Source organism: Arachis ipaensis, chromosome B09 (assembly GCF_000816755.2).
Source record: "Arachis ipaensis cultivar K30076 chromosome B09, Araip1.1, whole genome shotgun sequence".
Lineage (NCBI taxonomy): Eukaryota > Viridiplantae > Streptophyta > Magnoliopsida > Fabales > Fabaceae > Arachis > Arachis ipaensis.
The window spans coordinates 42857082-42880611 of record NC_029793.2 but is presented as its reverse complement, the minus strand read 5'-3'; the positions used below and the strand labels follow the sequence as shown (position 1 = coordinate 42880611).

Below are 23530 nucleotides of genomic sequence, written 5' to 3'. Positions count from 1 at the left end.
ATAGGTGATGAGCGGATAATTTATACGCTTTTTGGCATTGTTTTTAGTATGTTTTTAGTATATTTTAGTTAGTTTTTATTATGTTTTTATTAGTTTTTAAATAAAAATCACATTTCTAGATTTTACTATGAGTTTGTGTGTTTTTATGTGATTTCAGATATTTTCTGGCTGAAATTGAGGGACCTGAGCAAAAATCTGATTCAGAGGCTGAAAAAGGACTGCAGATGCTGTTGGATTCTGACCTCCTTTCACTCGAAGTGGATTTTCTGGGGCTACAGAAGCCCAATTGGCGCGATCTCAATTGCGTTGGAAAGTAGACATCCTGGGCTTTCCAGCAATTTATAATAGTCCATAATTTGCCCGAGATTTGATGGCCCAAACAGGCGTTTCAAGTCAGCTTAAGAATTCTGGTGTCAAAACGCCAGAACTGGCATAAAAGCTGGAGTTAAACGCCCAAACTGGCACAAAAGCTGGCGTTTAACTCCAAGAAAAGTCTCTACACATGAAAGCTTCAATGCTCAGCCTAAGCACACACCAAGTGGGCCCGGAAGAAGATTTCTACATTAATTACCTATTCTTGTAACCCTAGGCTACTAGTTTTCTATAAAAAGGACCTTTTGCTATTGTATTTTTATCTTTTTGACCATACTTTCATAGACCTTTTCACGTTTGGGGGCTAGCCTCATGGCCATGCCTAGACCCTTTTGTTCTTATGTATTTTCAACGGTGGAGTTTCTACACACCATAGATTAAGGTGTGGAGCTCTGTTGTTCTTCATGAATTAATACAATTACTATTGTTCTTCTATTCAATTCACGCCTTCTTCTTCTCTAAGATATTCATTCGTTCTTCAACTTGATGAATGTGATGACCCGTGACACTCATCATCATTCTCACCTATGAACATGTGCCTGACAACCACCTCTGTCCTACTAGCAATGGCTTGAATGCGTATCTCTTGGGTTTCTAATCCAAGATTGGAACCTTCGTGGTATAGGCTGGAATTATTGGCGGTCATTCTTGAGATCTGAAAAGTCTAAACCTTGTCTGTGGTATTCCGAGTAGGATCTGGGAAAGGATGACTGTGACGAGCTTCAAACTCGCGAGTGTTGGGCGTGTGACAGACGCAAAAGGATCAATGGATCCTATTCCAACATGATCGAGAACCGACAGATGATTAGCCGTGCGGTGACAGCGCATTTGGAACATTTTCATTGAGAGGATGGGAAGTAGCCATTGACAATGGTGATGCCCAACATAAAGATTGCCATGGAAGGGAGTATGAATGATTGGATGAAGGCAATAGGAAAGCAGAGGTTCAAGAGGAACAAAGCATCTTCATATGCTTATCTGAGGCTTATCATCACAAAAGCTGATTGATTCTCATCAATTTGGCTGTTGTATGTAATGACCTGCTGAAGCTTGGCTAACCATGTCTAATCTTTTTAGACTGAAGGTTTAGACTAACATTGCATGATTCCTGGAATTTTTATTAAAAGTTTTGAATCTCTTTATTCTCTTTTCCATATAATTTTCGAAAAATTACAAAAAAATTTATAAAATCATAAAAATAAAAAATATTTTATGTTTCTTGTTTAAGTCTAGTGTCTAATTTTAAGTTTGGTGTCAATTGCATGTATTTATTCTTCTTGCATTTTTCGAATATATGCATTATGTTTTTCATTTATCTTCAAGTTGTTCTTCATGATTTCCTTGCTCTGATCTTTAAATTCTCTTGTTTTGTGTGTTTAGTTGTTTCTTATATGCATTTTCAAATTGTTATAGTCCTTAGTATACAAACTTCTAAGTTTGGTGTCTTGCATGCATTGTTTATTTGATCTTAGTTGCATTTTCTATTGTTTCTCATCATTAAAAATTCAAAAAAATTTTCAAAATTGTGTCTTTTCAAGTCAATAATACAGAGAATTGAAGATTCAGAACATGCAACAGAGGAATTACACAGAAAAAGTTGGGCGTTCAAAATGCCCAGTGAAGAAGGAAAACTGGCATTTAAACGCCAGCCAGGGTACCTGGCTGGGCGTTAAACACCCAAAAAGGTAGGATTTTGGGTGTTAAACGCCAGAATGGATGCCATTCTGGGCGTTTAACGCCAGAAGGACACTAGAGGGAAGATTTTGTTTTTAATTCAATTTTTTTTAAGTTTTCATAATTTTTCAAAATCAAATCTTTTTCAAATGATATCTTTTCAATCATATCTTTTCAAAATCAATTTCTTTTCATTTTATATTTTTTTACTATTTTCGAAAACCCTTGCTACAATTAATGACTTATTTCAAAATTTTCAAGTTGTTACTTGCCTATTAAGAAAGGATCAAAAAATTTAAATTCTAGAATCATATCTTTTAATTTCCTATTAGTCAAGTAATCAACTTTAATTTTAAACTTTCCTTTTTTATTTAATTTTCAATCATAACTTTGCATTCATATCTTTTCAATCACATCTTCTTCAAAATTGATTTTCAATCATATCTTTTTTATTTCTAATTTCAAAATCTTTTTCAAAAATCACTTAATTTATTTCCCAATCTTAGTTTTCGAAAATCATCAATCCAATTTTCAAATCTCTTTTATTTTTTTTTTAAAATATTTTTAATTTATTTTCGAAAATTCTTCCCCTCTTTTCACACTCTTCTATTTAAGGACTAACACCCCTCCTTAATGAGCAATTCAAACTCTATCTCCCTTGATAAGTTCGAATTCTCTCTTCTCTACCTCCTCCTTCTATTCTTCTTTTCCTATGACACCTCAAGGAATCTCTATACTGTAACATAGAGGATTCCATATTTTCTTCTTCTCTCTTTTCATATGAGCAGGAGCAAGGACAAGGGCATTCTTGTTGAAGCTGATCCTGAACCTGAAAGGACCTTGAAGAGAAAGCTAAGAGAAGCTAAAGTACAACTCTCTATAGAGGTCCTAACAGAGCTTTTCAAACAAGAAGAAGCCATGGCAGCCGAAAACAACAACAATGCCAATAATGCAAGGAAGGTGCTTGGTGACTTTACTGCACCTACTCCCGACTTCTATGGGAGAAGCATCTCAATCCCTGCCATTGGAGCAAACAACTTTGAGCTTAAGCCTCAATTAGTTTCTCTAATGCAACAGAATTGCAAGTTTCATGGACTTCCATTGGAAGATCCTCATCAGTTCTTAGCTGAATTCTTACAAATCTGTGACACTGTCAAGACCAATGGGGTTGATCCCAAGGTCTATAGACTTATGCTTTTTCCCTTTGCTGTAAGAGACAGAGCTAGAACATGGTTGGATTCACAACCTAAATAAAGCCTGAACTCTTGGAAAAAGCTAGTGAATGCCTTCTTGGCAAAGTTCTTTCCACCTCAAAAATTGAGTAAGCTTAGAGTGGAAGTCCAAACCTTCAGACAGATGGAAGGTGAATCCCTCTATGAAGCTTGGGAAAGATACAAGCAATTAATCAGAAGGTGCCCTTCTGACATGCTTTCAGAATGGACCATCATAAGTATCTTCTATGATGGTCTGTCTGAACTGTCCAAGATGTCATTGGACAGCTCTGCTGGAGGATCTCTTCATCTGAAGAAGACGCCTGCAGAAGCTCAGGAACTCATTAAGATGGTTGAAAATAACCAATTCATGTACACTTCTGAAAGGAACCCTGTGAATAATGGGACAAATCAGACGAAAGGAGTTCTTGAGATTGATACTCTGAATGCCATACTGGCTCAGAATAAAATATTGACTCAGCAAGTCAATATGATTTTTCAAAGTCTGTCTGGAATGCAAGCTGCACCAGGCAGTACTAAGGAAGCTTCATCTGAAGAAGAAGCTTATGATCCTGAGAACCCAGCAATGGAAGAGGTGAATTACTTGGGAGAACCCTATGGAAACACCTATAATTCTTCATGGAGAAATCATCCAAATCTCTCATGGAAGGACCAACAGAGGCCTCAACAAGGATTCAATAACAATAATAGTGGAAGAAACAGGTTTAGCAATAGCAAACCTTTTCTATCATCTTCTCAGCAACAGACAGAGAATTCTAAGCAGAGCCACTCTGACTTAGCAACTGTAGTCTCTGATCTAATTAAAACCACTCAAAGTTTTATGACTGAAACAAGGTCCTCCATTAGAAATTTGGAGGCACAAGTAGGTCAGATGAGTAAGAAAGTTACTGAACTCCCTCCTAGTACTCTTCCAAGCAATACAGAAGAGAATCCAAAAGGAGAGTGCAAGGCCATCAACATGACCCACACGGCCGAACTTGGAGAGGAGGAAGAGGCAGTGATCTCCACTGAGGAAGACCTCACTGGACATCCACTGGCCTCCAAGGAGTTCCCTTATGAGGAACCATGTGAATCTGAGGCTCACACAGAGACCATATAGATTCCATTGAATTTACTCCTGCCATTTATGAGCTCTGATGAGTATTCTTCCTCTGAAGAGGATGAAGATGTTACTGAAGAGCAAGTTGCTAAGTACCTTGGAGCAATCATGAAGCTAAACGCCAAGTTATTTGGTAATGAGACTTGGGAGAATGAACCTCCATTGCTCACTAAAGAACTGGATGACTTGACTAGGCAGAAATTACCTCTGAAGAGACAAGATCCTGGAAAGTTCTCAATACCTTGCACCATAGGCACCATGACCTTTGAAAAGGCTCTGTGTGACCTAGGGTCAAGCATAAATCTCATACCTCTCTCTGTAATGGAGAAACTAGGAATTTTTGAGGTGCAAGCTGCAACAATCTCATTAGAGATGGAAGACAATTCAAGGAAACAAGCTTATGGACTTGTAGAGGATGTATTGGTAAAGGTTGAAGACCATTACATCCCTGCTGATTTCATAATCTTAGAGACTGGGATGTGTATGGATGAATCCATCATCCTTGGCAGACCCTTCCTAGCCACAGCAAAAGCTGTGATTGATGTTGACAGAGGAGAATTAATCCTTCAAGTGAATGAGGACTCTCTTGTGTTTAAAGCTCAAGGATCTCCCTCTATAACCATGGAGAGGAAGCATGAAAAGCTTCTCTCAATGCAGAGTCAAACAAAATCCCCATATTCAAACTCTAAGTTTGGTGTTGGGAGGCCACAACCAAACTCTAAGTTTAGTGTTGAGAGGCCATCATCATGCTCTGAGTATCTGGTGCACGAATTGTGAATCACACTTTTCACAACTCGTACCACTAACCAGCAAGTGCACTGGGTCATCCAAGTAATACCTTACGTGAGTAAGGGTCGATCCCACAGAGATTGTTGGTTTGAAGCAATCTATAGTTATCTTGTAAATCTTAGTCAGGATATCAATTATAATTATCAGTTTGAATTGCGAAGAATAAAAGAGCAGGAAATAAATACTTCTTGTTATGCAGTAATGGAGAATATGTTGGAATTTTGGAGATGCGTTGTCTTCTGAATCTCTGCTTTCTTCCTGTCTTCTTCTTCACGCACGCAAGTTCCTCCTATGGCAAGTTGTGTGTTGGTGGTTCACCGTTGTTAATGGCTACCATCCGTCCTCTCAGTGAAAATGGTCCAGGTGTGATGTCACCGCACGGCTAATCATCTGTCAGTTCTCACTCATGCTGGAATAGGATCCATTGGTCCTTTTGCGTCTGTCACTACGCCCAACCCTTGTGAGTTTGAAGCTCGTCACAGTCATTCAATCCCTGAATCCTACTCGGAATACCACAGACAAGGTTTAGACTTTCCAGATTCTCAAAAATGTTGTTAATAGATTCTAGCTTATACCACGAAGATTCTGATTAAGGAATCCAAGAGATATTTATTCAATCGAAGGTAGAACGAAGATGGTTGTCAGGCACGCGTTCATAGGTTGAGGATGATGATGAGTGTCACGGATCATCACATCCATCATATTGAAGTGCGAATGAACATCTTAGATAGAAACAAGCGTGTTTGAATAGAAAACAGAAATAATTGCATTAATTCATCGAAACACAGCAGAGCTCCTCACCCCCAACAATGGAGTTTAGAGACTCATACCATCAAAGAGTACAAAGTTCAGATCTAAAATGTCATGAGGTACAAAATAAATCTCTAAAAGTTGTTTAAATAATAAACTAGTAACCTAGGTTTACAAAAAATGAATAAGCTATGATAGATAGTACAGAAATCCACTTCTGGGGCCCACTTGGTGTGTGCTGGGGCTGAGACTTAAGCTTTACACGTGCTTAGGCTGTTTCTGGAGTTAAACGCCAGGTTGTAACCTGTTTTGGGCGTTTAACTCCAACTTGTAACATGTTTCTGGCGTTTAACGCCAGACTGCAACATGGAACTGGCGTTGAATGCCAGTTTATGTCGTCTATCCTTGAGCAAAGTATGGACTAATATATTATGCTGGAAAGCCATAGATGTCTACTTTCCAACGCAATTGGGAGCACGCCAATTGGACTCCTGTAGCTCCAAAAAATCCATTCCGAGTGCAGAGAGGTCAGAATCCAAGAGCATCAGCAGTCCTTTTTCAGCCTGAATCAGATTTTTGCTCAGCTCCCTCAATTTCAGCCAGAAAATACCTGAAATTACAGAAAAACATACAAACTCATAGTAAAGTCCAGAAATATGAATGTTGCCTAGAAACTAATGAAAATATACTAAAAACTAACTAAAACATACTAAAACTACATGAAATTAACCCCAAAAAGCGTATAAAATATCCGCTCATCACAACACCAAACTTAAACTGTTGCTTGTTCCCAAGAAACTAGACAAATAAAATAGAATACAAATAAGTCAAGAAGCAATAATATCTCAGAGTTTTTTTTTTTTTAGTGAAGCTCAGATTCTAATTAGATGAGCGGGACTAGTAGCTTTTTGCTTCCGAACAGTTTTGGCATCTCACTTTATCCATTGAAGCTCAGAATACTTCCTTCAGTTGATCTACAGCTTCTTGCAACTTGGTGACAGATGCTTCTAGGCGCTCCCAGTATTCAATTTGAGGGATTTCTGGGAGGAACTCCTCTTCTTTTCTCTTGATGGGGTCATCCTACACTTGTTGTCCTTCCATAGACTTTTTGGTGATTGGTTGCTCAACTGAGATATACTTATCTATTACTCAATGGAATTAGATCGAGAAGCTTTCTAACAAAATTCAAGAGAAAAGATTGAAGAAGAAGATAAACTATTATTGATTCATTGAATTATAATAGAGCTCCCTAACCCAATGAAAGGGGGTTTAGTGAGTCATAGCTCTGAATTCAATTACAAAGATATGAAAACTAGCCAAATGAAAAAGTAAAAGTCCTTCCTAACTTAAATTCTATCCTATTTATACACTTTCTATATTGAGCTTCTGTTATTGGTTACTTTAAGCTCAAGAAAATGCATAAAACATCTAAAACTATCAAAAAAATGCTAGTGAAACTAGCCTAAGATGCCTTGGCATCACATATGCACTGTTCAAGCATTCATTCAAAAGACAAAAAGCATTGCCACCACATGTAAATAATTAGAATTTTTTCTTATTAAAAACTCGAAAAATGTTGCCTCCTTATTCTAAAGAAAATCTTCTATTTTATTCATGTTTAATGATGATGAGAAAAATAAATTATAGCTTAATTGGAGATAAAATCAGAATATAGATACTAATTACTACTACTCATATATAACTTCTAAGGTAAAACTCAAATAAGAACAATTATCACAGAGTTAAGGCTAAGATTAGAACTCAACAACCTTGAATTTGGGAGGTGGATGCCTCTTTAGTCTGTGGAGTGCTTGGCCCTTCAAGAGATAGTTTCTGACGCTTTAATTCCTTCAGTTCATGCCCTTGCTCTTCTTGTTCTCTAAGCAATTTGCAGAGCATGCTGTTTTGATTTTGCTGTTCTTCCTTCAGTTGATCCACAGCTTTTTGCAACTTGGTGACAGATGCTTCTAGGCGCTCCCAGTATTCAATTTGAGGGATTTCCGGGAGGAACTCCTCTTCTTTTCTCTTGATGGGGTCATCCTGCACTTGTTGTCCTTCCATAGACTTTTTGGTGATTGGTTGCTCAACTGAGATATACTTATCTACTCCCATCTTTATCCCAGCATCTTTACATAACAGAGAAACTAAGCTTGGATAGGCCAATTTGGCATCTTTGGAGCTCTTGTTTGCAATTTTGTAAAGCTCACAAGCAATCAGCTGATGAACTTCCACTTCTTTTTCCAGCATAATGCAATGAATCATCACTGCTCTTCTGATGGTGACTTCAGAGCGGTTGCTAGTGGGCAGAATAGAGCGCCCAATGAAGTCCAGCCAGCCTCTGGCGACTGGTTTGAGATCTCCTCTCGAGTTGGTTCGGGGCACCCTTTGTGTTGGTTGTCCACTTGGCTCCAGGGAGGCACATATCCTCTAGAATTTTATCCAAGCCTAGGTTTGATCTCATCATTCTCCTATTAAAGGAGTCTGGGTCATCTTGCAGTTGAGGCAGCTTGAAGATCTCCCGTATTTTATCAGGGTGGGTGTGAACAACCTTCCCTCTGACCAAAGTTCTATAGTCATAGAATGCGGTTCCAGCTATCCTCTGCCTGTCCGTCTGCCATAGATTAGCATAGAATTCTTGAACCATGTTTCTTCCCACCTTTGTTTCAGGATTAGCTAGGACTTCCCAGCTCCTGTTTTGAATTTGCTCTTGGATCTTCGGATATTCATCTTCTTTCAGATCGAATTTAACTTCCGGGATCACTGACCTTAGAATCATTATTTTGTAAAAATGGTGTGAATGTTCTTTGGTTATGAACTTCCCTTGATTCCAAAGTGGTTTTGGAATATTCTCTTTCTTGCCTCTTGAGTCGATTTCTTTTCCCTTAGGAGCCATGATCTTAGTGGGTATTGGTCTAGTGATCATGGATAATCACACCAAACATAGAGGTTTGCTTGTCCTAAAGCAAAAGAAAGGAAAGGAGAGGGAAAAAGGGAGAGCCAAGCGCAACTTGTGGAGTAGAGGGGGAGAGGCCGAACCAAAATTTAAAGGGAAGGGGGGGTGGGTTTCGAAAATTATTTCAAAAAGATATGATAGAAAAAGTGATTTGGAAAAGATAAGTATGATAGGAAAAGATGTGATTTAAAATTGAAAAGATATGAAAGATATTTGAAAAAAGATAAATATGGATTTTGAAAAAGATATTGATGAGTCGAAAAGATTTTAGAAGGAAAAGAGATAGAATTGTTTTGAAAAGGATTTGAAAACACTTTGAAGAGGAAAAAGGGTTTATGGATTAAGATACATTTGATTTTTTTTTGAAAAAGGATTTGAAAAATTAGGATTTGTAACATGTTTGTTCAAGAAATCATGAATTGAAACATAAAAAATAGAAAAAAATTAGAATTGAAAACGAAATTGCCTACTCCCCATAATCCTGGCGTTAAACGCCTAACTGCTGCATGTTTTGGGCGTTTAACGCCCAGTTGGTGCTTGTTTTGGGCGTTTAACGCCCAGCTGTTGCTTCTAGCTGGCGTTAAACGCCAGAAACCCCTTTGTTACTGGGCGTTTTTCTGAATGCCCAGGATGCTGTAAATTTGGCGTTAAACGCCCAGAAGCTGCTTCTTTCTGGCGTTTAATACCCAGATGGCTACCTTTATTGGCGTTAAACACCCAGTAGATGCTCCTTTTGGGCGTTTAACGCCCAGTTGTGCCTCTTACTGGCATTTTCTTGCCAGTGAGCTTCTTTTTCCTGTTTTGTGCTCTAAATTCTTCTGTAACCCTGTGGACTTATGCAATTGATTCTTTACCTTGTTAATATTAAGCTCATATAAATAAAATGAGGAATAAAATAAAATAAAATAACAGAAAAAGTTTTGCTAAAGGCTGGGTTGCCTCCTAGCAAGCGCTTCTTTATTGTCTTTAGCTGGACCTTGCTGAGCTTTTAATCTAGCCTCAGCCTTGAGCAATCTTGCTCAACATTGCCTTCAAGATAGTGCTTGATTCTCTGTCCATTAACAATGAACTTCTTATCAGAATCAATGTCTTGAAGCTCCACATAACCATATGGTGATACACTTGTAATCACATATGGTCCCCTCTACCGAGATTTCAGTTTCCCGGGGAATAGCCTGAGCCTAGAGTTAAACAACAGAACCTTTTGTCCTGGTTTAAAGACTCTAGATGACAGCTTTCTGTCATGCCACCTTTTTTATTTCTCTTTACAAAGCTTGGCATTTTCGAAAGTTTGAGTATGATGGTGGGAAAGGTCCCATGAAGTCAATTCCCCATACATCAAACAACTCAATCTCCAAGATTCCCTGTTGAGGCATGGCGTAACCATGAGGCAGATTACCAGCTCTTTGGCAACTGTCACAGTTACGTACAAACTCTCGGAAATTCCTATAGAGTGTAGGCCAGTAGAAGCCACATTAGAGGACCTTGGTGGCTGTTCGCTCACCTCCGAAATGGCCTCCATATTGTGATCCATGGCAATGCCATAAGATCCTCTGTGCTTCTTCTCTAGGCACACACCTATGGATTATTCCGTCTGCACATCTCTTAAAAAGATAGGGTTCATCCCACAAGTAGTACTTTGCATCAGTAATTAATTTTTTCTTTTGTTGCCTACTGTACTCCTTGGGTATGAACCTTGCACTTTTATAGTTTGTAATATCTGCAAACCATGGTGTTTCCTGAATGGCAAATAAATTCTCATCCGGAAAGGTCTCAGAGATCTCAATAGAGGGGGGAAACTCCCCTTCTACTGGTTCTATCTGGGATAGATGATCAGCCACTTGGTTCTCTGTCCCTTTTCTGTCTCTTATTTCTATATCAAACTCTTGCAGAAGCAACACCCATCTTATGAGCCTGGGTTTTGAATCCTGCTTTGTGAGTAGATATTTAAGAGCAGCATGGTCAGTGTACACAATCACTTTTGATCCTACTAAGTATGATCTAAACTTGTCAATGGCATAAACCACTGCAAGCAATTCTTTTTCTGTGGTTGTGTAATTTTTCTGGGCATAATTTAAAACACGGCTAGCATAATAAATGACATGCAGAAGCTTGTCATGCCTCTGCCCCAGTACTGCACCAATGGCATGGTCACTGGCATCACACATTAGTTCAAATGGTAATGTCCAGTCTAGTGCAGAAATAACCGGTGCTGTGACCAGCTTAGCTTTCAGAGTCTCAAACGCCTGCAGACACTCTATGTCAAACTCAAATGGCGTGTCAGTAGCTAGCAGATTGCTCAGGGGTTTTGCAATTTTTGAAAAATCCTTTATAAACCTCCTGTAGAATCCTACATGCCCCAGAAAGCTTCTGATTGCCTTAACATTAGCAGGTGGTGGTAATTTTTCAATTACTTCCACTTTAGCTTGATCCACCTCTATCCCCTTGTTTGAAATTTTATGCCCAAGGACAATTCCTTCAGTCACCATAAAGTGACATTTTTCACAGTTTAAAACTAGGTTGGTCTCTTGGCATCTTTTCAGAACAAGTCCTAAATGGTCAAGGCAGGAGCTGAATGAGTCTCCAAATACTGAAAAGTCATCCATGAAGACTTCCAGAAATTTCTCTACCATATCAGAGAAGATAGAGAGCATGCACCTCTGAAAGGTTGCAGGTGCATTACACAGACCAAAAGGCATTCTTCTGTAAGCAAATACTCCAGAAGGACATATGAATGCTGTTTTCTCTTGGTCCTGAGGATCTACTGCAATTTGGTTGTAACCTGAATAGCCATCCAAAAAGCAGTAATATTCATGACCTATGGTGCACGAAATTATGATCTCAGGCAACGGCGCCAAAAACTTGTACGCACGTCTTAATAAATCGTTTTTCATTCACAACTTCGATACAACTAACCAGCAAGTGCACTGGATTGTCCAAGTAATAAACCTTATGTGAGTAAGGGTCGATCCCACGGAGATTGTCGGCTTAAAGCAAGCTATGGTCACCTTGTAAATCTCAGTTAGGCGGATATCAAATGGTTATGGAGTTTTCAAAAATTAATAATAAAGAGAAAATAAGGATAGAAATACTTATGTAATTCATTGGTTAGAATTTCAGATAAGTGTATAGAGATGCTTTCGTTCCTCTGACTTCTGCTTTCCTGCTATCTTCATCCAATCAATCCTATTCCTTTCTATGGCTGGCTTTATGTAAGGACATCACCATTGTCAATGGCTAATTTTCACAACTAGAAAATGGATTAATACAGACAGATTTACAGACAGATTTAGTCTTTATTACAGACGGATTTTTGGTTACCGACGAAATTACCGACGGATTTTGTCCCTCTGTAAAAGCCCCGTCGGAAATTATTTACCGACGGATTTTTTTTCGTCGGAAAATTACAGACGGATTTTTAGCAATTACCGACGGATTTTCCCTCTGTAAATTTTCTATCCATTTTCCAAAGGCGACGAACTTTTCGACGGATTTTCCGTCTGTAATTACAGACAGATTTTTAGACGGATTTTCCATCTGTAATTACAGACAGATTTTTCGACAGATTTTCCGTCTGTAATTACAGACGGATTTTCCGACCGATTTTCCGTCTGTAATTACAAACGAATTTTTCGACAGATTTTCCGTCTGTAATTTGAACTTTGGAAAATCATCCCGTTCTGATTACAGACAGAAAATCCGTCTGTAATTCCGTCAATAAGATAAAATAGAATTTTTTTTAGATTTTTTCATTGCAAAATGAATACTTTAAATTTGTTTTCTAAATTTACTCCATCAAACACTGTAAATTGAAAAAAGAAAGCCAAAAATCACATAAATAAACATAATATTCATTACATGATACCTATAAAATTGGATGTTATTTTTCAACATCATTGGCCAATATCTCATTGTCTTAATAAAAAAATACCAAAAAAAAAATAAGATGACCATCCCAATGTTACATGAATGTCACAAATTACACTTAGCACTTAAAGATAGAATAATCTAAAATATTAATAGATAACTAAGTTGCGTTAGCAGCATCAAGCTCCACATTGAAAGTTAATCTTGACATCTCCTGATTGAAATAAAATTAAATCCGAATTGGAATTAGAGTAAATCAATCTATGCCAAAGAATCAAAACATAGAAAAACAGAGAGAACAACAAAAGCAAACAGAGATCAGAACAAAAATAAAATAATTAAAGGGTTCTTCACAGAGTGCGGAATGAAAAAGAACATTTGAAAGAACTCACCTGGGCTAGGCAAATTCAAACCAGCAGGAAGCCTAGGCACAACAACAGCAGGATGATTCTGCACACACGCCAGAAAACCCTCAGACGGTTCAGAAAATACAATCTCATCGTAAGATTCAACAACACTAGGGAAATTATAGTTAAGAGAAGCTCAGGGAATTTTTAAGCGAAATGCAAAATGGCTCCACTGAAAAATATAATCTGATCAGGATTTATGTCATAAGAGTTCATTGGATTCACATACCTGTAAACTACTTGTGCCGCAGCCTACAACTGTGATAGTCCTACCGGTAACAGCTGCACCTGCGAGGAAGTAGCTGGCACTAGAAGCATCGCCTTCAACAAAAGCATTCCCAGGAGACCTGGTAGGAAACTTCCAATTATAGTCACAATAATTTAATTCTAAAATCTTTACAACTCAATAATAGAAACTTACTTGTACTTTTGACCTCCGTGGACCAAGAACCTATCCCAGTTACCACTGTGCTCCACATGGACTCTAAAGCGCTCCATCAGTTTCAAAGTCATATCAACGTAGGGAATAGTAATCAGTTTATCGATAATCTCAATTTCAACATCACCAAGGGCCAAAGGAGCTGCCATGAGCAATGCTGTCAAGTATTGACTGCTAATTGATCCAGATAACTTCACCTGTAAATAAGATGAATAAAAGCATTTGAAAAGGATCAAATAAACACCGGTTACAATATTTTTCTTCAGGGAAGTTATAATTAAAATACCTTATCTATGTAAAGTTATCGAGAGTTTGTAAGTAACTTTAGAAAATTAAGCAATCCCATTTCGAAGGACAGTCCATGACTCAGTTCTCAATTTGACCGAAAAATTATAAAAGTGATGGATAAAGTTTGATAAGAAAAATCCTCATCCAACATTCCTCTCACTATTTAATTCAAGAACCAATCAGTGGCTTGTAATTGTCATTCTAAAATAGAAGAAAGATCAGTAAGTTGACGAGCTTTATTTTCAATGTATGTTTCAAATTATTCAGTATCACTAGAAAGAGTTTTATCCAACTAATATCATTAACTAAAGTTTGTATGGATAATTCATAGAAATAAAAAATAAAAAGAGAAAATTAATAGTTAAAAGAAGCAGAGATGAATGAAAAAGTTTGAAGTACCTTCCAACATCACCAGGCTTGACCAAACCAGAATTAACCCTAAGACATGGAACAGAAGCAACAGTCTTAATCATTTTAGGAGCCTCTGTAAAAATAATAGGTGAACCTATCTCTAGCTTTGGACCCTTTGCTTGCAGTTCTATGTTATCTTCTGATGAGTCTTTTGATTCACACTTTACAACAGTAACAAAATTTGCTCTTTGTAGTTGATTGTGTTGGAAGAAAGAAGTGTTGTGAAGCTTTGAAAAAACTGAAGATTTAGTAGTAGTAGCAAATGAATAAGGTAAAGCCATGATTAGTTTATGTAGAGTTATCTTTATTTTCTTCTAAGAACAAAAGGAGTAATTGAAGGGCAGGACAATCTGTTTGGGAGCAAATTAGATATTTGTATGGTTCATATTTGAGAAGGCCACTCAAAAGATAACATAAAAGAATAAAATATTGAAAAAATATTATTACTCTTTTTTTATATGATAACAGATTCCAATGTATGTCTGCATAAAGTACAGACCAAACACCTGCAGAGGAGAGTAATCCCTTAAGTTCCATGTCCAGTAGTACTAAGGAAAGTAAGGCACACGGAACCTTTTAATTTCCCATTTTTACCTTGTAGACCAAGTTATCAGCTCGTGTTTCCTGGTTTTCATTGTGTTCAAACATGATAAGTTTAATAGAAACCTTTTAAGTACACTTACCATTATGCATTTGGTTCCACTTGACTTTAAAAGCTGAAGAGGAACAAGAGTAGCAGGTTCTAGAGCCTGAAATAGAAAAACAGATCAGGAAAAAAAAGGAAACAAGATGATTGTAGATAAATTATCTATAACAGAACAAAGATATGTTTACTATTCCTAAATTAGGAACTAATTTCAGAAAACATCATAGCTTACAGCAGGTGAAGATGGAACTCCTTGTCCGTGTGGATGTGGCCCCTATGTATTAATACCCTTATCATTTTAATGAACCAAAATGCTAATAAGATATACATATTTTCGTAGTAGATATGCTGCTGAATTCAGAAGAACAAACAAATACTGATAGCGCTGTTTCTGCCTCATCAAGAGTGGAGTTTGGTTTCCCTGTTCAAGTAACTCCGATATTCAGATCTTTGGCTGCAGGGATTCCCAGCCCACAATTTTTGAAAAGTGTAAGTTACCCAAACACCTTGGGATTAAACAATTTTAAGACTAACAGAAATACTATCACAGTAATAGTAACAACTAACAAGTATGAATATACTGTTAATAACATTATATATTTGGAAATCGCACTGTTAATAATTAATCAATGGATAGTGAACTACATCAACAGAAAAAAAAGGGCAGATTAGATTCTAAACCTACTCTCTTAAAGACTCTTCTGAGGATTTCAGGGCCCGAAGATAATCAAGCAACATTTTCGGCTCTGGAAAGAACAAAGGTTAACTAATAGTTCACGGATAAATTTATAACAAAAAAAATAAAGCAATTGTGTACAAAGAACTAAAACTTGAACAATTAAAATGCAGATATATATCACAATTAACATGCCAAAGACAAGGAACAAACTTACCAGGAGTGACACCAGCAGGTACACAAGGCTCATTTTGAATTGAAGAATGCCAACTTTGAATCTCAGATTTAGCAACTTTGAAAGCACTTATGATTTTTTGCTTCTTTCCTTTAACTTTGGAGCTACTCTTTTATATTTCATCATCTTTTTTAAAGAATAAAGTGTGTAGTTTATTTCAATGAATTCTTCATACATTAACTATGGCAAAATCACAATCAGAAGACCCAAGAAAAGACCTAATCCAACCACTATAGATAAACAAATCACACAGAATTTTTTGAGAATCAGGGTGTGCTTGCTAACCTCACTGACTGTCACTTGGAGCAGAGAGACAGCTGAATTCCAAGAATAGAAAGAACTGCAAAATAATGTCAGGCATATATATTAAAAAAATTTGAACAAGAGTTTAAAAAGCATGATTTTAGATACAACTTCTGGAATATAAGACAGAAGAGCTACAACAATCAATGATCAAAGGGTGGAAAAAACATTATTAAACGATTGCAGCATTAGAAACCAATTCCTTCTTGATGCTGTGCAAGTTCAATGTCTTTCAAACAAATCATGAACTGTAAAATCTCTTCATTGATCACACTTGGTAATTTTATGATCAAACACAAACAATCATAGCTCATGCTATAATCAAATACAATAATAATATAATATAGTACTGTAATCGTGTAAGCTTATAACCATAGAGTATGCATACCACTAAGCTTCCACTTTCAAGTTGCATCTTTTTTCTATAATTCTTCCTCTTTATAGTGCTTATTGAAGTGGAAGGAAACATCAAAAACACAAGAATGGATTCAAAATATACCATTAGGTTTCAGAATTTCTGTGGCATCATAGGCTGAAAGAGGTGTTCTAGTTACTTCAACCCTGGATCAAGGTAACATAATTCATTATTAAGAATGAAAATTCTATCATTTTTCTAAAGTATATTACTTTTTCTCCTTCATGTATTAATACCCTTATCATTTTAATGAACCAAAATGCTCATAAGATATACATATTTGCGTAGTAGATATGCTGCTGAATTCAGAAGAACAAATAAATACTAATAGCGCTGTTTCTGCCTCATCAAGAGTGGAGTTTGGTTCCCCTGTTCAAGTAACTTTGATATTCAGATCTTTGGCACGTTGCATGTGTATCCTTACAGTTCTGAAGGCTGTCAATAACAAGATTCGAAAGAATGAAAGGAAAAAGAAGGGTCAGGCACAAACTAATGCTGGGAAATTTTTGAATGCCCTTTCCTCACCTGCAGCCAATAATAGAAGCTTTAATTTTGCATCTTATCTTTGCTTACTAATATAGTAACAGAGGGAAGAGCAGCAAGGGGAATTTACCATGTAAACTGCATACAAGATTACCAGAAGCTATGCAAGGATTTGATTATGGCTATTCATGGGCCTGGGCTTTCATAACTACTACTAGCACTCAAAAACACAAAAATGCTCGCCATGGTCGTCTTTTACCTGAAGGATACCATTAGTAACATTTAATAAAATTCCGTAGAAATAAATTAATATTTAATGAATATGAACCATCTCCTATTGCTTACAGAAGTCCAAATCACATTTTCAATCAAAGCCATTGTGGCTGCATAGAAGAGTTAGTAAAAATCCGGTCGTCATAAATTTCAGAATAAGAATCCCTTTACACTTTCTTGATATATCATATCAAAGATCGGAGAAGGAAAAAATTGAAATGTAATCATAGCATCCTATACTTCCCCTTTTCCTCCTACTCAACCAAGCAGACCCTTATTTCAAAAGTATCTGATTTCCACACTAAGCTAAAAACTAAGCAGAAAGAAAGCTTTTTTGTAATCCTTAAAGTGTTAGAAACACCTAAGACAATAGTAAATTCACATTAAAAGCACACACAGAATCCCTCTGATTCTCATTAGCAACATTACCATCAACACGCAATAAGCAACGTCATTCAAAATGGATAACGATAAGTCCAAGTTCGAGTTCAATTCAATATTCACATTGCAATTCCTTTAGCATAAACCTGTAAGAAAGCTACCAAAATATTAGGTTTTTGCATTGACTTGTCAAGTTCTTGTTTTCTCTTTTCATCATTATGCAGAAAATTGTGTTCCTCATCATCTTCTGTGACCCCCTCTTCTTCATCATCATCCTCATCATGATTATAGGCCTTGTTATAAGGCAACATTCTATCAGGCTGCATAGACATCCAGATACATAAGTCATAAAAGTTATATAAAGAATTTTGTTTTTACATTATTTTAAAATTTTGAACAAAAGATTAAAAAATGATGAAGATAATCAATCTCTCGCCTCATAAAATACTAATGTAGCTACCTTACCTAATCAGAAAATATTTAGTGGTACAGTTCTTGATGCTATATATAATAAGATTCAATTATTCAATTTTGAGGGAATACAAAAAATGCATAAACTTACAGGCTTTCTTGGAAGCAAAAACTTGTTGCTTATGCTATTGTTCTTCTTGTTATTATCATCTCTGTTCTGTTCTGAAATAGAAGGCATACTCAAAGAAGCCATAATCAAACAAGTGGATCACTGGATTGTTATAACTTCAAATATGGCAATTTACTCAATTCAGTAGGATCAACACAGGTTCTTATAAGTCAGTGTTTTGTGATTAAAAGGATTACTGTGGAAGAAAAAGGTCAGTGAAGAGACACATGGAAGAAGTTGTATAACAAGCGGAGGATCAATTGAAGATAAGATTAACACTACGAGCTACAAGCATGAAACTTTTCTGTCTGTGCAGCTAATTTGAACAAAAATTATGGTCCTATGGTAACAGCAAACCCAATTTAATCCACAAAGAGACACCTACACAAACTAACATTCTCTAATCCTAATCAAGTAAAAGCGTGAACAATCCCATAACCCTAATAAATCCGAACGCGAGAATATTGATAACAAGAGCAATTAATTAATCAGGAATAAGGAATGAATCCGAAAACCCTAGATCAGGGAGAAGCAGAAACCTGGAATGAATCAGGCATTGGCGATTTTAGGGATGACGGGAAAGGCGGCACCCTTGGATTGAGAGTGATTAAGGGAGGCTCGTTCCTTGATCTTCTGCATCTGAACATGCGCTCCATGAGGAGCTCGTACTGGCACTTCTCGTAGGAGTGACGCTCGTTCTCGCACTTCCATGGAAGGTAGAACTCGGCCTGGTGGCACTTGTTGAGAGGGATGAGGAGGTGTGTGCACTGGTCCCTGTATGCAACAGAGATTCGGTGCAACAGAAGCTCAGTACAATGGAGGTTCGGTGCGACGGCATTGCAAGGCTGAGAGGCGGCGCTGACGGAGCATTTGGATGAGATAAGTGTGTAGAAGTAGAAGGATCGTGATTGAATGGAGGAGTTATCAGTAACAACCCTAATTTCAATATATTTTCTGACGGAAACTTTTAAATTACAGACGGAAAATCCGTATGTAATAACTTAATAAAATGCAATTTTTTGTCCATTTAATTACAGACAGAAAATCCGTCTGTAACCATTTTTCACAGAAAAAAAATTAATTTTTCCGATGGAATTATCGACAGATTCTCTTTTTCGTCTGTAATTTATTCTAATCTATTTTTTTTGTTTTCTGACAAAAAAATCCCTCTGAAATTCCGTCTGTATTTCAGTGGGATAAAATTCGTCGGAAATATCCGTCTGTAATAACTAGTTTTCTAGTAGTGTTTCATCCTCTCTGGAAAATGATCCGATGCGCTGTTACTGCATGGCTAATCATCTGGAGGCATCACCGTGGTTAATGGCTGCATCCTATCCTCTTGTGAAAATGGTCCAAATGCTTTGTCACAGCACGACTAATCATCTGAGGTTCTCGATCATACTGGAATAGGATTCACCCTCCTTTTGCGTCTGTCACTACGCCCAGCACTCGCGAGTTTGAAGTTCGTCACAGTCATTCAATCCCAGAATCCTACTCAGAATACCACAGATAAGGTTTAGACTTTCCAGATTCTCATGAATGCCGCCATCAATCTAGCTTCTACCACGAAGATTCTGATTAAGAGATCCAAGAGATAATCATCCAATCTAAGGTGGAACGGAAGTGGTTGTCAGGCATGCGTTCGTGGGGGAATGATGATGATTTTCACGTTCATCACATTCATGTTGAAGTGCGAATGAATATCTTAGAAGCGGAATAAGTTGAGTTGAATAGAAAAACAGTAGTACTTTGCATTAATTCATGAGGAACATCAGAGCTCCACACCTTAATCTATGGAGTGTAGAAACTCTACCGTTGAAAATCCATAAGTGAAAGGTCTAGGCATAGCCGAATGGCCAGCCCCCAAAACGTGATCACAGGATCAAAAATACAATCCAGGATTTCTAATACAATAGTAAAAAGTCCTATTTATACTAAACTAGTTACTAGGGTTTACAGAAGTAAGTAATTGATGCATAAATCCACTTCCGGAGCCCAATTGGTGTGTGCTTGGGCTGAGCTTGAATGTTACACGTGCAGAGGCTCTTTCTGGAGTTGAACGCCAGGTTGTAACGTATTTCTGGCGTTCAACTCTGGTTCGTGACGTGTTTCTGGCGTTTAACTCCAGACTGCTGCGTAGAACTGGTGTTCAACGCCCTTTTACATCATCTAAACTCGGCCAAAGTATAGACTATTATATATTGCTGGAAAGCCCTGGATGTCTACTTTCCAACGCAATTCGAAGCGCGCCATTTTGTGTTCTGTAGCTCCAGAAAATCCACTTTGAGTGCAGGGAGGTCAGAATCCAACAGCATCAGCAGTCCTTCTTCAACCTCTGAATCTGATTTTTGCTCAAGTCCCTCAATTTCAGCCAGAAAATACCTGAAATCACAGAAAAACACACAAACTCATAGTAAAGTCCAGAAATGTGAATTTAGCATAAAAACTAATAAAAACATCCCTAAAAGTAACTAGATCCTACTAAAAACATACTAAAAACAATGCCAAAAAGAGTATAAATTATCCGCTCATCACAACACCAAACTTAAATTGTTGCTTGTCCCCAAGCAACTAAAAATCAAATAGGATAAAAAGAAGAGAATATACTATAAATTCCAAACTATTAATGAAACATAGCTCCAGTCAGATGAGCGAGACTTGTAGCTTTTTGCCTCTTGAATAGTTTTGGCATCTCACTTTATCCATTGAGGTTCAAAATGATTGGCATCTATAGGAACTCAGAGTTCAGGTAGTGTTATTGATTCTCCTAGTTCAGTATGTTGATTCTTGAACATAGCTGCTTTATGAGTCTTGGCCGTGGCCCTAAGCACTTTGTTTTCCAGTATTACCACCGGATACATACATGCCACAGACACATAACTGGGTGAACCTTTTCAAATTGTGACTCAGCTTTGCTAAAGTCCCCAATTAGAGGTGTCCAGGGTTCTTAAGCACACTCTGTTTTTTGCTTTGGACCTCGACTTTAACCGCTCAGTCTCAAGTTTTCACTTGACACCTTCACGCCACAAGCACATGGTTAGGGACAGCTTGGTTTAGCTGCTTAGGCCAGGATTTTATTCCTTTAGGCCCTCCTATCCACTGATGCTCAAAGCCTTGGGATCCTTTTTATTTACCCTTGCCTTTTGGTTTTAAGGGCTATTGGCTTTTTGCTCTTGCCTTTTGGTTTTAAGAGCTTTGGCTTTTTCTGCTTGCTTTTTCTTTTTCTTTCTATTTTTTTTTCTGCAAGCTTTGTTCTTTGCTGCTTTTTCTTGCTTCAAGAATCATTTTTATGATTTTTCAGATTATCAAATAACATGTCTCCTTGTCATCATTCTTTCAAGAGCCAACATATTTAACATTCTAAAACAACAACGTCAAAAGACATATGCACTGTTCAGGCATTCATTCAGAAAACAAGAAGCATTGTCACCACATCAATATAATTAGACTAAGTTCAAGGATAAATTCAAAACTCATGTACTTCTTGTTCTTTTGAATTAAAACAGTTTTCATTTAAGAGAGGTGATGGATTCATAGGACATTCATAACTTTAAGACAAAGTTACTAAATACTAATGATCATGTAATAAGACACAAACATGGATAAGCACTTAACATAAAGAAAATGAAAAACAGAGAAATGTAAGAACAAGGAATGAATCCACCTTAGTGATGGTGGCATTTCCTTCTTGAGGAACCAATGATGTCCTTGAGCTCTTCTATGTCTCTTTCTTGTCTTTGTTGCTCCTCCCTCATTGCTTTTTCATCTTCTCTAATTTCATGAAGGATGATGGAGTGCTCTTGATGTTCCACCCTTAATTGTCCCATGTTGGAACTTAATTCTCCTAGGGAGGTGTTGATTTGCTCCCAATAGTTTTGTGGAGGAAAATGCATTTGAGGCATCTCCGGGATCTCATGTTAGGGACAGCTTGGTTTAGCCGCTTAGGCCATGATTTTATTCCTTTAGGCCCTCCTATCCACTGATACTCAAAGCCTTGGATCCTTTTTACCCTTGCCTTTTGGTTTTAAGGGCTATTGGCTTTTTGCTCTTGCCTTTTGGTTTTAAGAGCTTTGGCTTTTTCTGCTTGCTTTTTCTTTTTCTTTCTATTTTTTTTTCTGCAAGCTTTTGTATTCACTGCTTTTTCTTGCTTCAAGAATCATTTTTATGATTTTTCAGATTATCAATAACATGTCTCATTTTCATCATTCTTTCAAGAGCCAACATATTTAACAGTCTTAAACATCAAATTCAAAAGACATATGCACTGTTCAAGCATTCATTCAGGAGACAGAAAGCATTGCCACCACATGTAAATAATTTGAATTTTTCTTGTAAAAAAAAGTATAATCTCATGAACCTCCACCTCTTCTCCAATCATGATGCTATGGATCATGATGGCCCGGTCTATAGTAACTTCAGACCGGTTGCTAGTGGGAATGATTGAGCGTTGAATGAACTCCAACCATCCTCTAGCTACAGGCTTAAGGTCCAGTCTTCTCAGTTGAACCGGTTTGCCTTTTGAGTCAATCTTCTATTGAGCTCCTTCCACACACATGTCCATGAGGACTTGGTCCAACCTTTGATCAAAGTTGACTCTCCTTGTGTAGGGGCGTGCGTTCTCTTCCATCATTGGCAAGTTGAACTCCAACCTTACATTTTCCGGACTAAAATCTAAGTAATTCCCCCGAACTATAGTGAGATAATTCTTTGGGTTCGGGTTCTTACTTTGATCATGGTTCCTTGTGATCCATGCATTAGCATAGAACTCTTGAACCATTAGAGTTCCGACTTGTTGGATGGGGTTTGTTAGAACTTCCCAACCTCTTATATGGATCTCATGTTGGATCTCCGGATACTCATTTCTCTTGAGTTTGAAAGGGACCTCGGGGATCACCTTCTTCTTGGCCACAACATCATAGAAGTGGTCTTGATGAGCTTTGGAGATGAATCTTTCCATCTCCCATGACTCAGAGGTGGAAGCTTTTGTCTTCCCTTTCCCCTTTCTAGAGGATTCTCCGGTCTTGGGTGCCATCAATAGTAATGTAAAAACAAAAAGCTTATGCTTTTACCACACCAAACTTAGAATATTGCTCGCCCTCGAGCAAGAGAAGAAAGAATAGATGAAGAAGAAGAAGAAAATATGGAGGAGAGGAGGGAGAGGTGTATTCGGCCAAGAAGAGAAGAGAGGGTTGTGTTGTGTGAAAATGAGGAAAAATGGAGGGCTATATATAGGGAAGGGAGGGGGGTAAGGTTCGGC

The 23530-nt window shown here is 37.5% G+C and overlaps 2 protein-coding genes across 4 annotated transcripts; both read right to left on the bottom strand.

The window, feature by feature from the left end:
- Positions 12679 to 13751, bottom strand: LOC107618576 (3-phosphoshikimate 1-carboxyvinyltransferase 2-like). Of its 2 annotated transcripts, XM_021110706.1 has the most exons (4): positions 13565 to 13748; positions 13373 to 13490; positions 13129 to 13186; positions 12679 to 12954 (listed from the first exon to the last, which is right to left on the bottom strand). In XM_021110706.1, the coding sequence occupies exons 1-4, from the start codon at positions 13729 to 13731 to the stop codon at positions 12935 to 12937; spliced, it is 363 nt and encodes a 120-aa protein (XP_020966365.1). In that variant the 5' UTR covers positions 13732 to 13748; the 3' UTR covers positions 12679 to 12934. The 2 variants fall into 2 exon arrangements, with proteins under 2 accessions (XP_020966365.1, XP_020966366.1); XM_021110707.1 differs by lacking the exon at positions 13129 to 13186 and having other exon boundaries at positions 13565 to 13751.
- On the bottom strand, positions 17436 to 19193 carry LOC110266318. Of its 2 annotated transcripts, XM_021110708.1 has the most exons (3): positions 18813 to 19193; positions 18256 to 18713; positions 17436 to 18013 (listed from the first exon to the last, which is right to left on the bottom strand). In XM_021110708.1, exons 2-3 carry the CDS (start codon positions 18355 to 18357, stop codon positions 17813 to 17815), a joined length of 303 nt encoding a protein of 100 aa, XP_020966367.1. In that variant the 5' UTR covers positions 18358 to 18713; positions 18813 to 19193; the 3' UTR covers positions 17436 to 17812. The 2 variants fall into 2 exon arrangements, with proteins under 2 accessions (XP_020966367.1, XP_020966368.1); XM_021110709.1 differs by lacking the exon at positions 18813 to 19193 and having other exon boundaries at positions 18256 to 18758.

Excerpts from the sequence above, each read along its gene's own strand:
- LOC110266318 (XM_021110708.1), bottom strand. The coding sequence starts at position 18,357 with ATGGCTTCTTTGAGTATGCCTTCTATTTCAGAACAGAACAGAGATGAT. Across the intron at positions 18,014-18,255 it reads TTTTGCTTCCAAGAAAGCCT|CCTGATAGAATGTTGCCTTA; the intron begins GTAAGTTTATGC and ends ATGTCTATGCAG.
- LOC107618576 (XM_021110706.1), bottom strand. The coding sequence starts at position 13,731 with ATGGCAGCTCCTTTGGCCCTTGGTGATGTTGAAATTGAGATTATCGAT. Across the intron at positions 13,187-13,372 it reads GCGGCACAAGTAGTTTACAG|AATCATCCTGCTGTTGTTGT; the intron begins GTATGTGAATCC and ends GCGTGTGTGCAG. Across the intron at positions 12,955-13,128 it reads TTTGAATTTGCCTAGCCCAG|TCAGGAGATGTCAAGATTAA; the intron begins GTGAGTTCTTTC and ends ATTTTATTTCAA.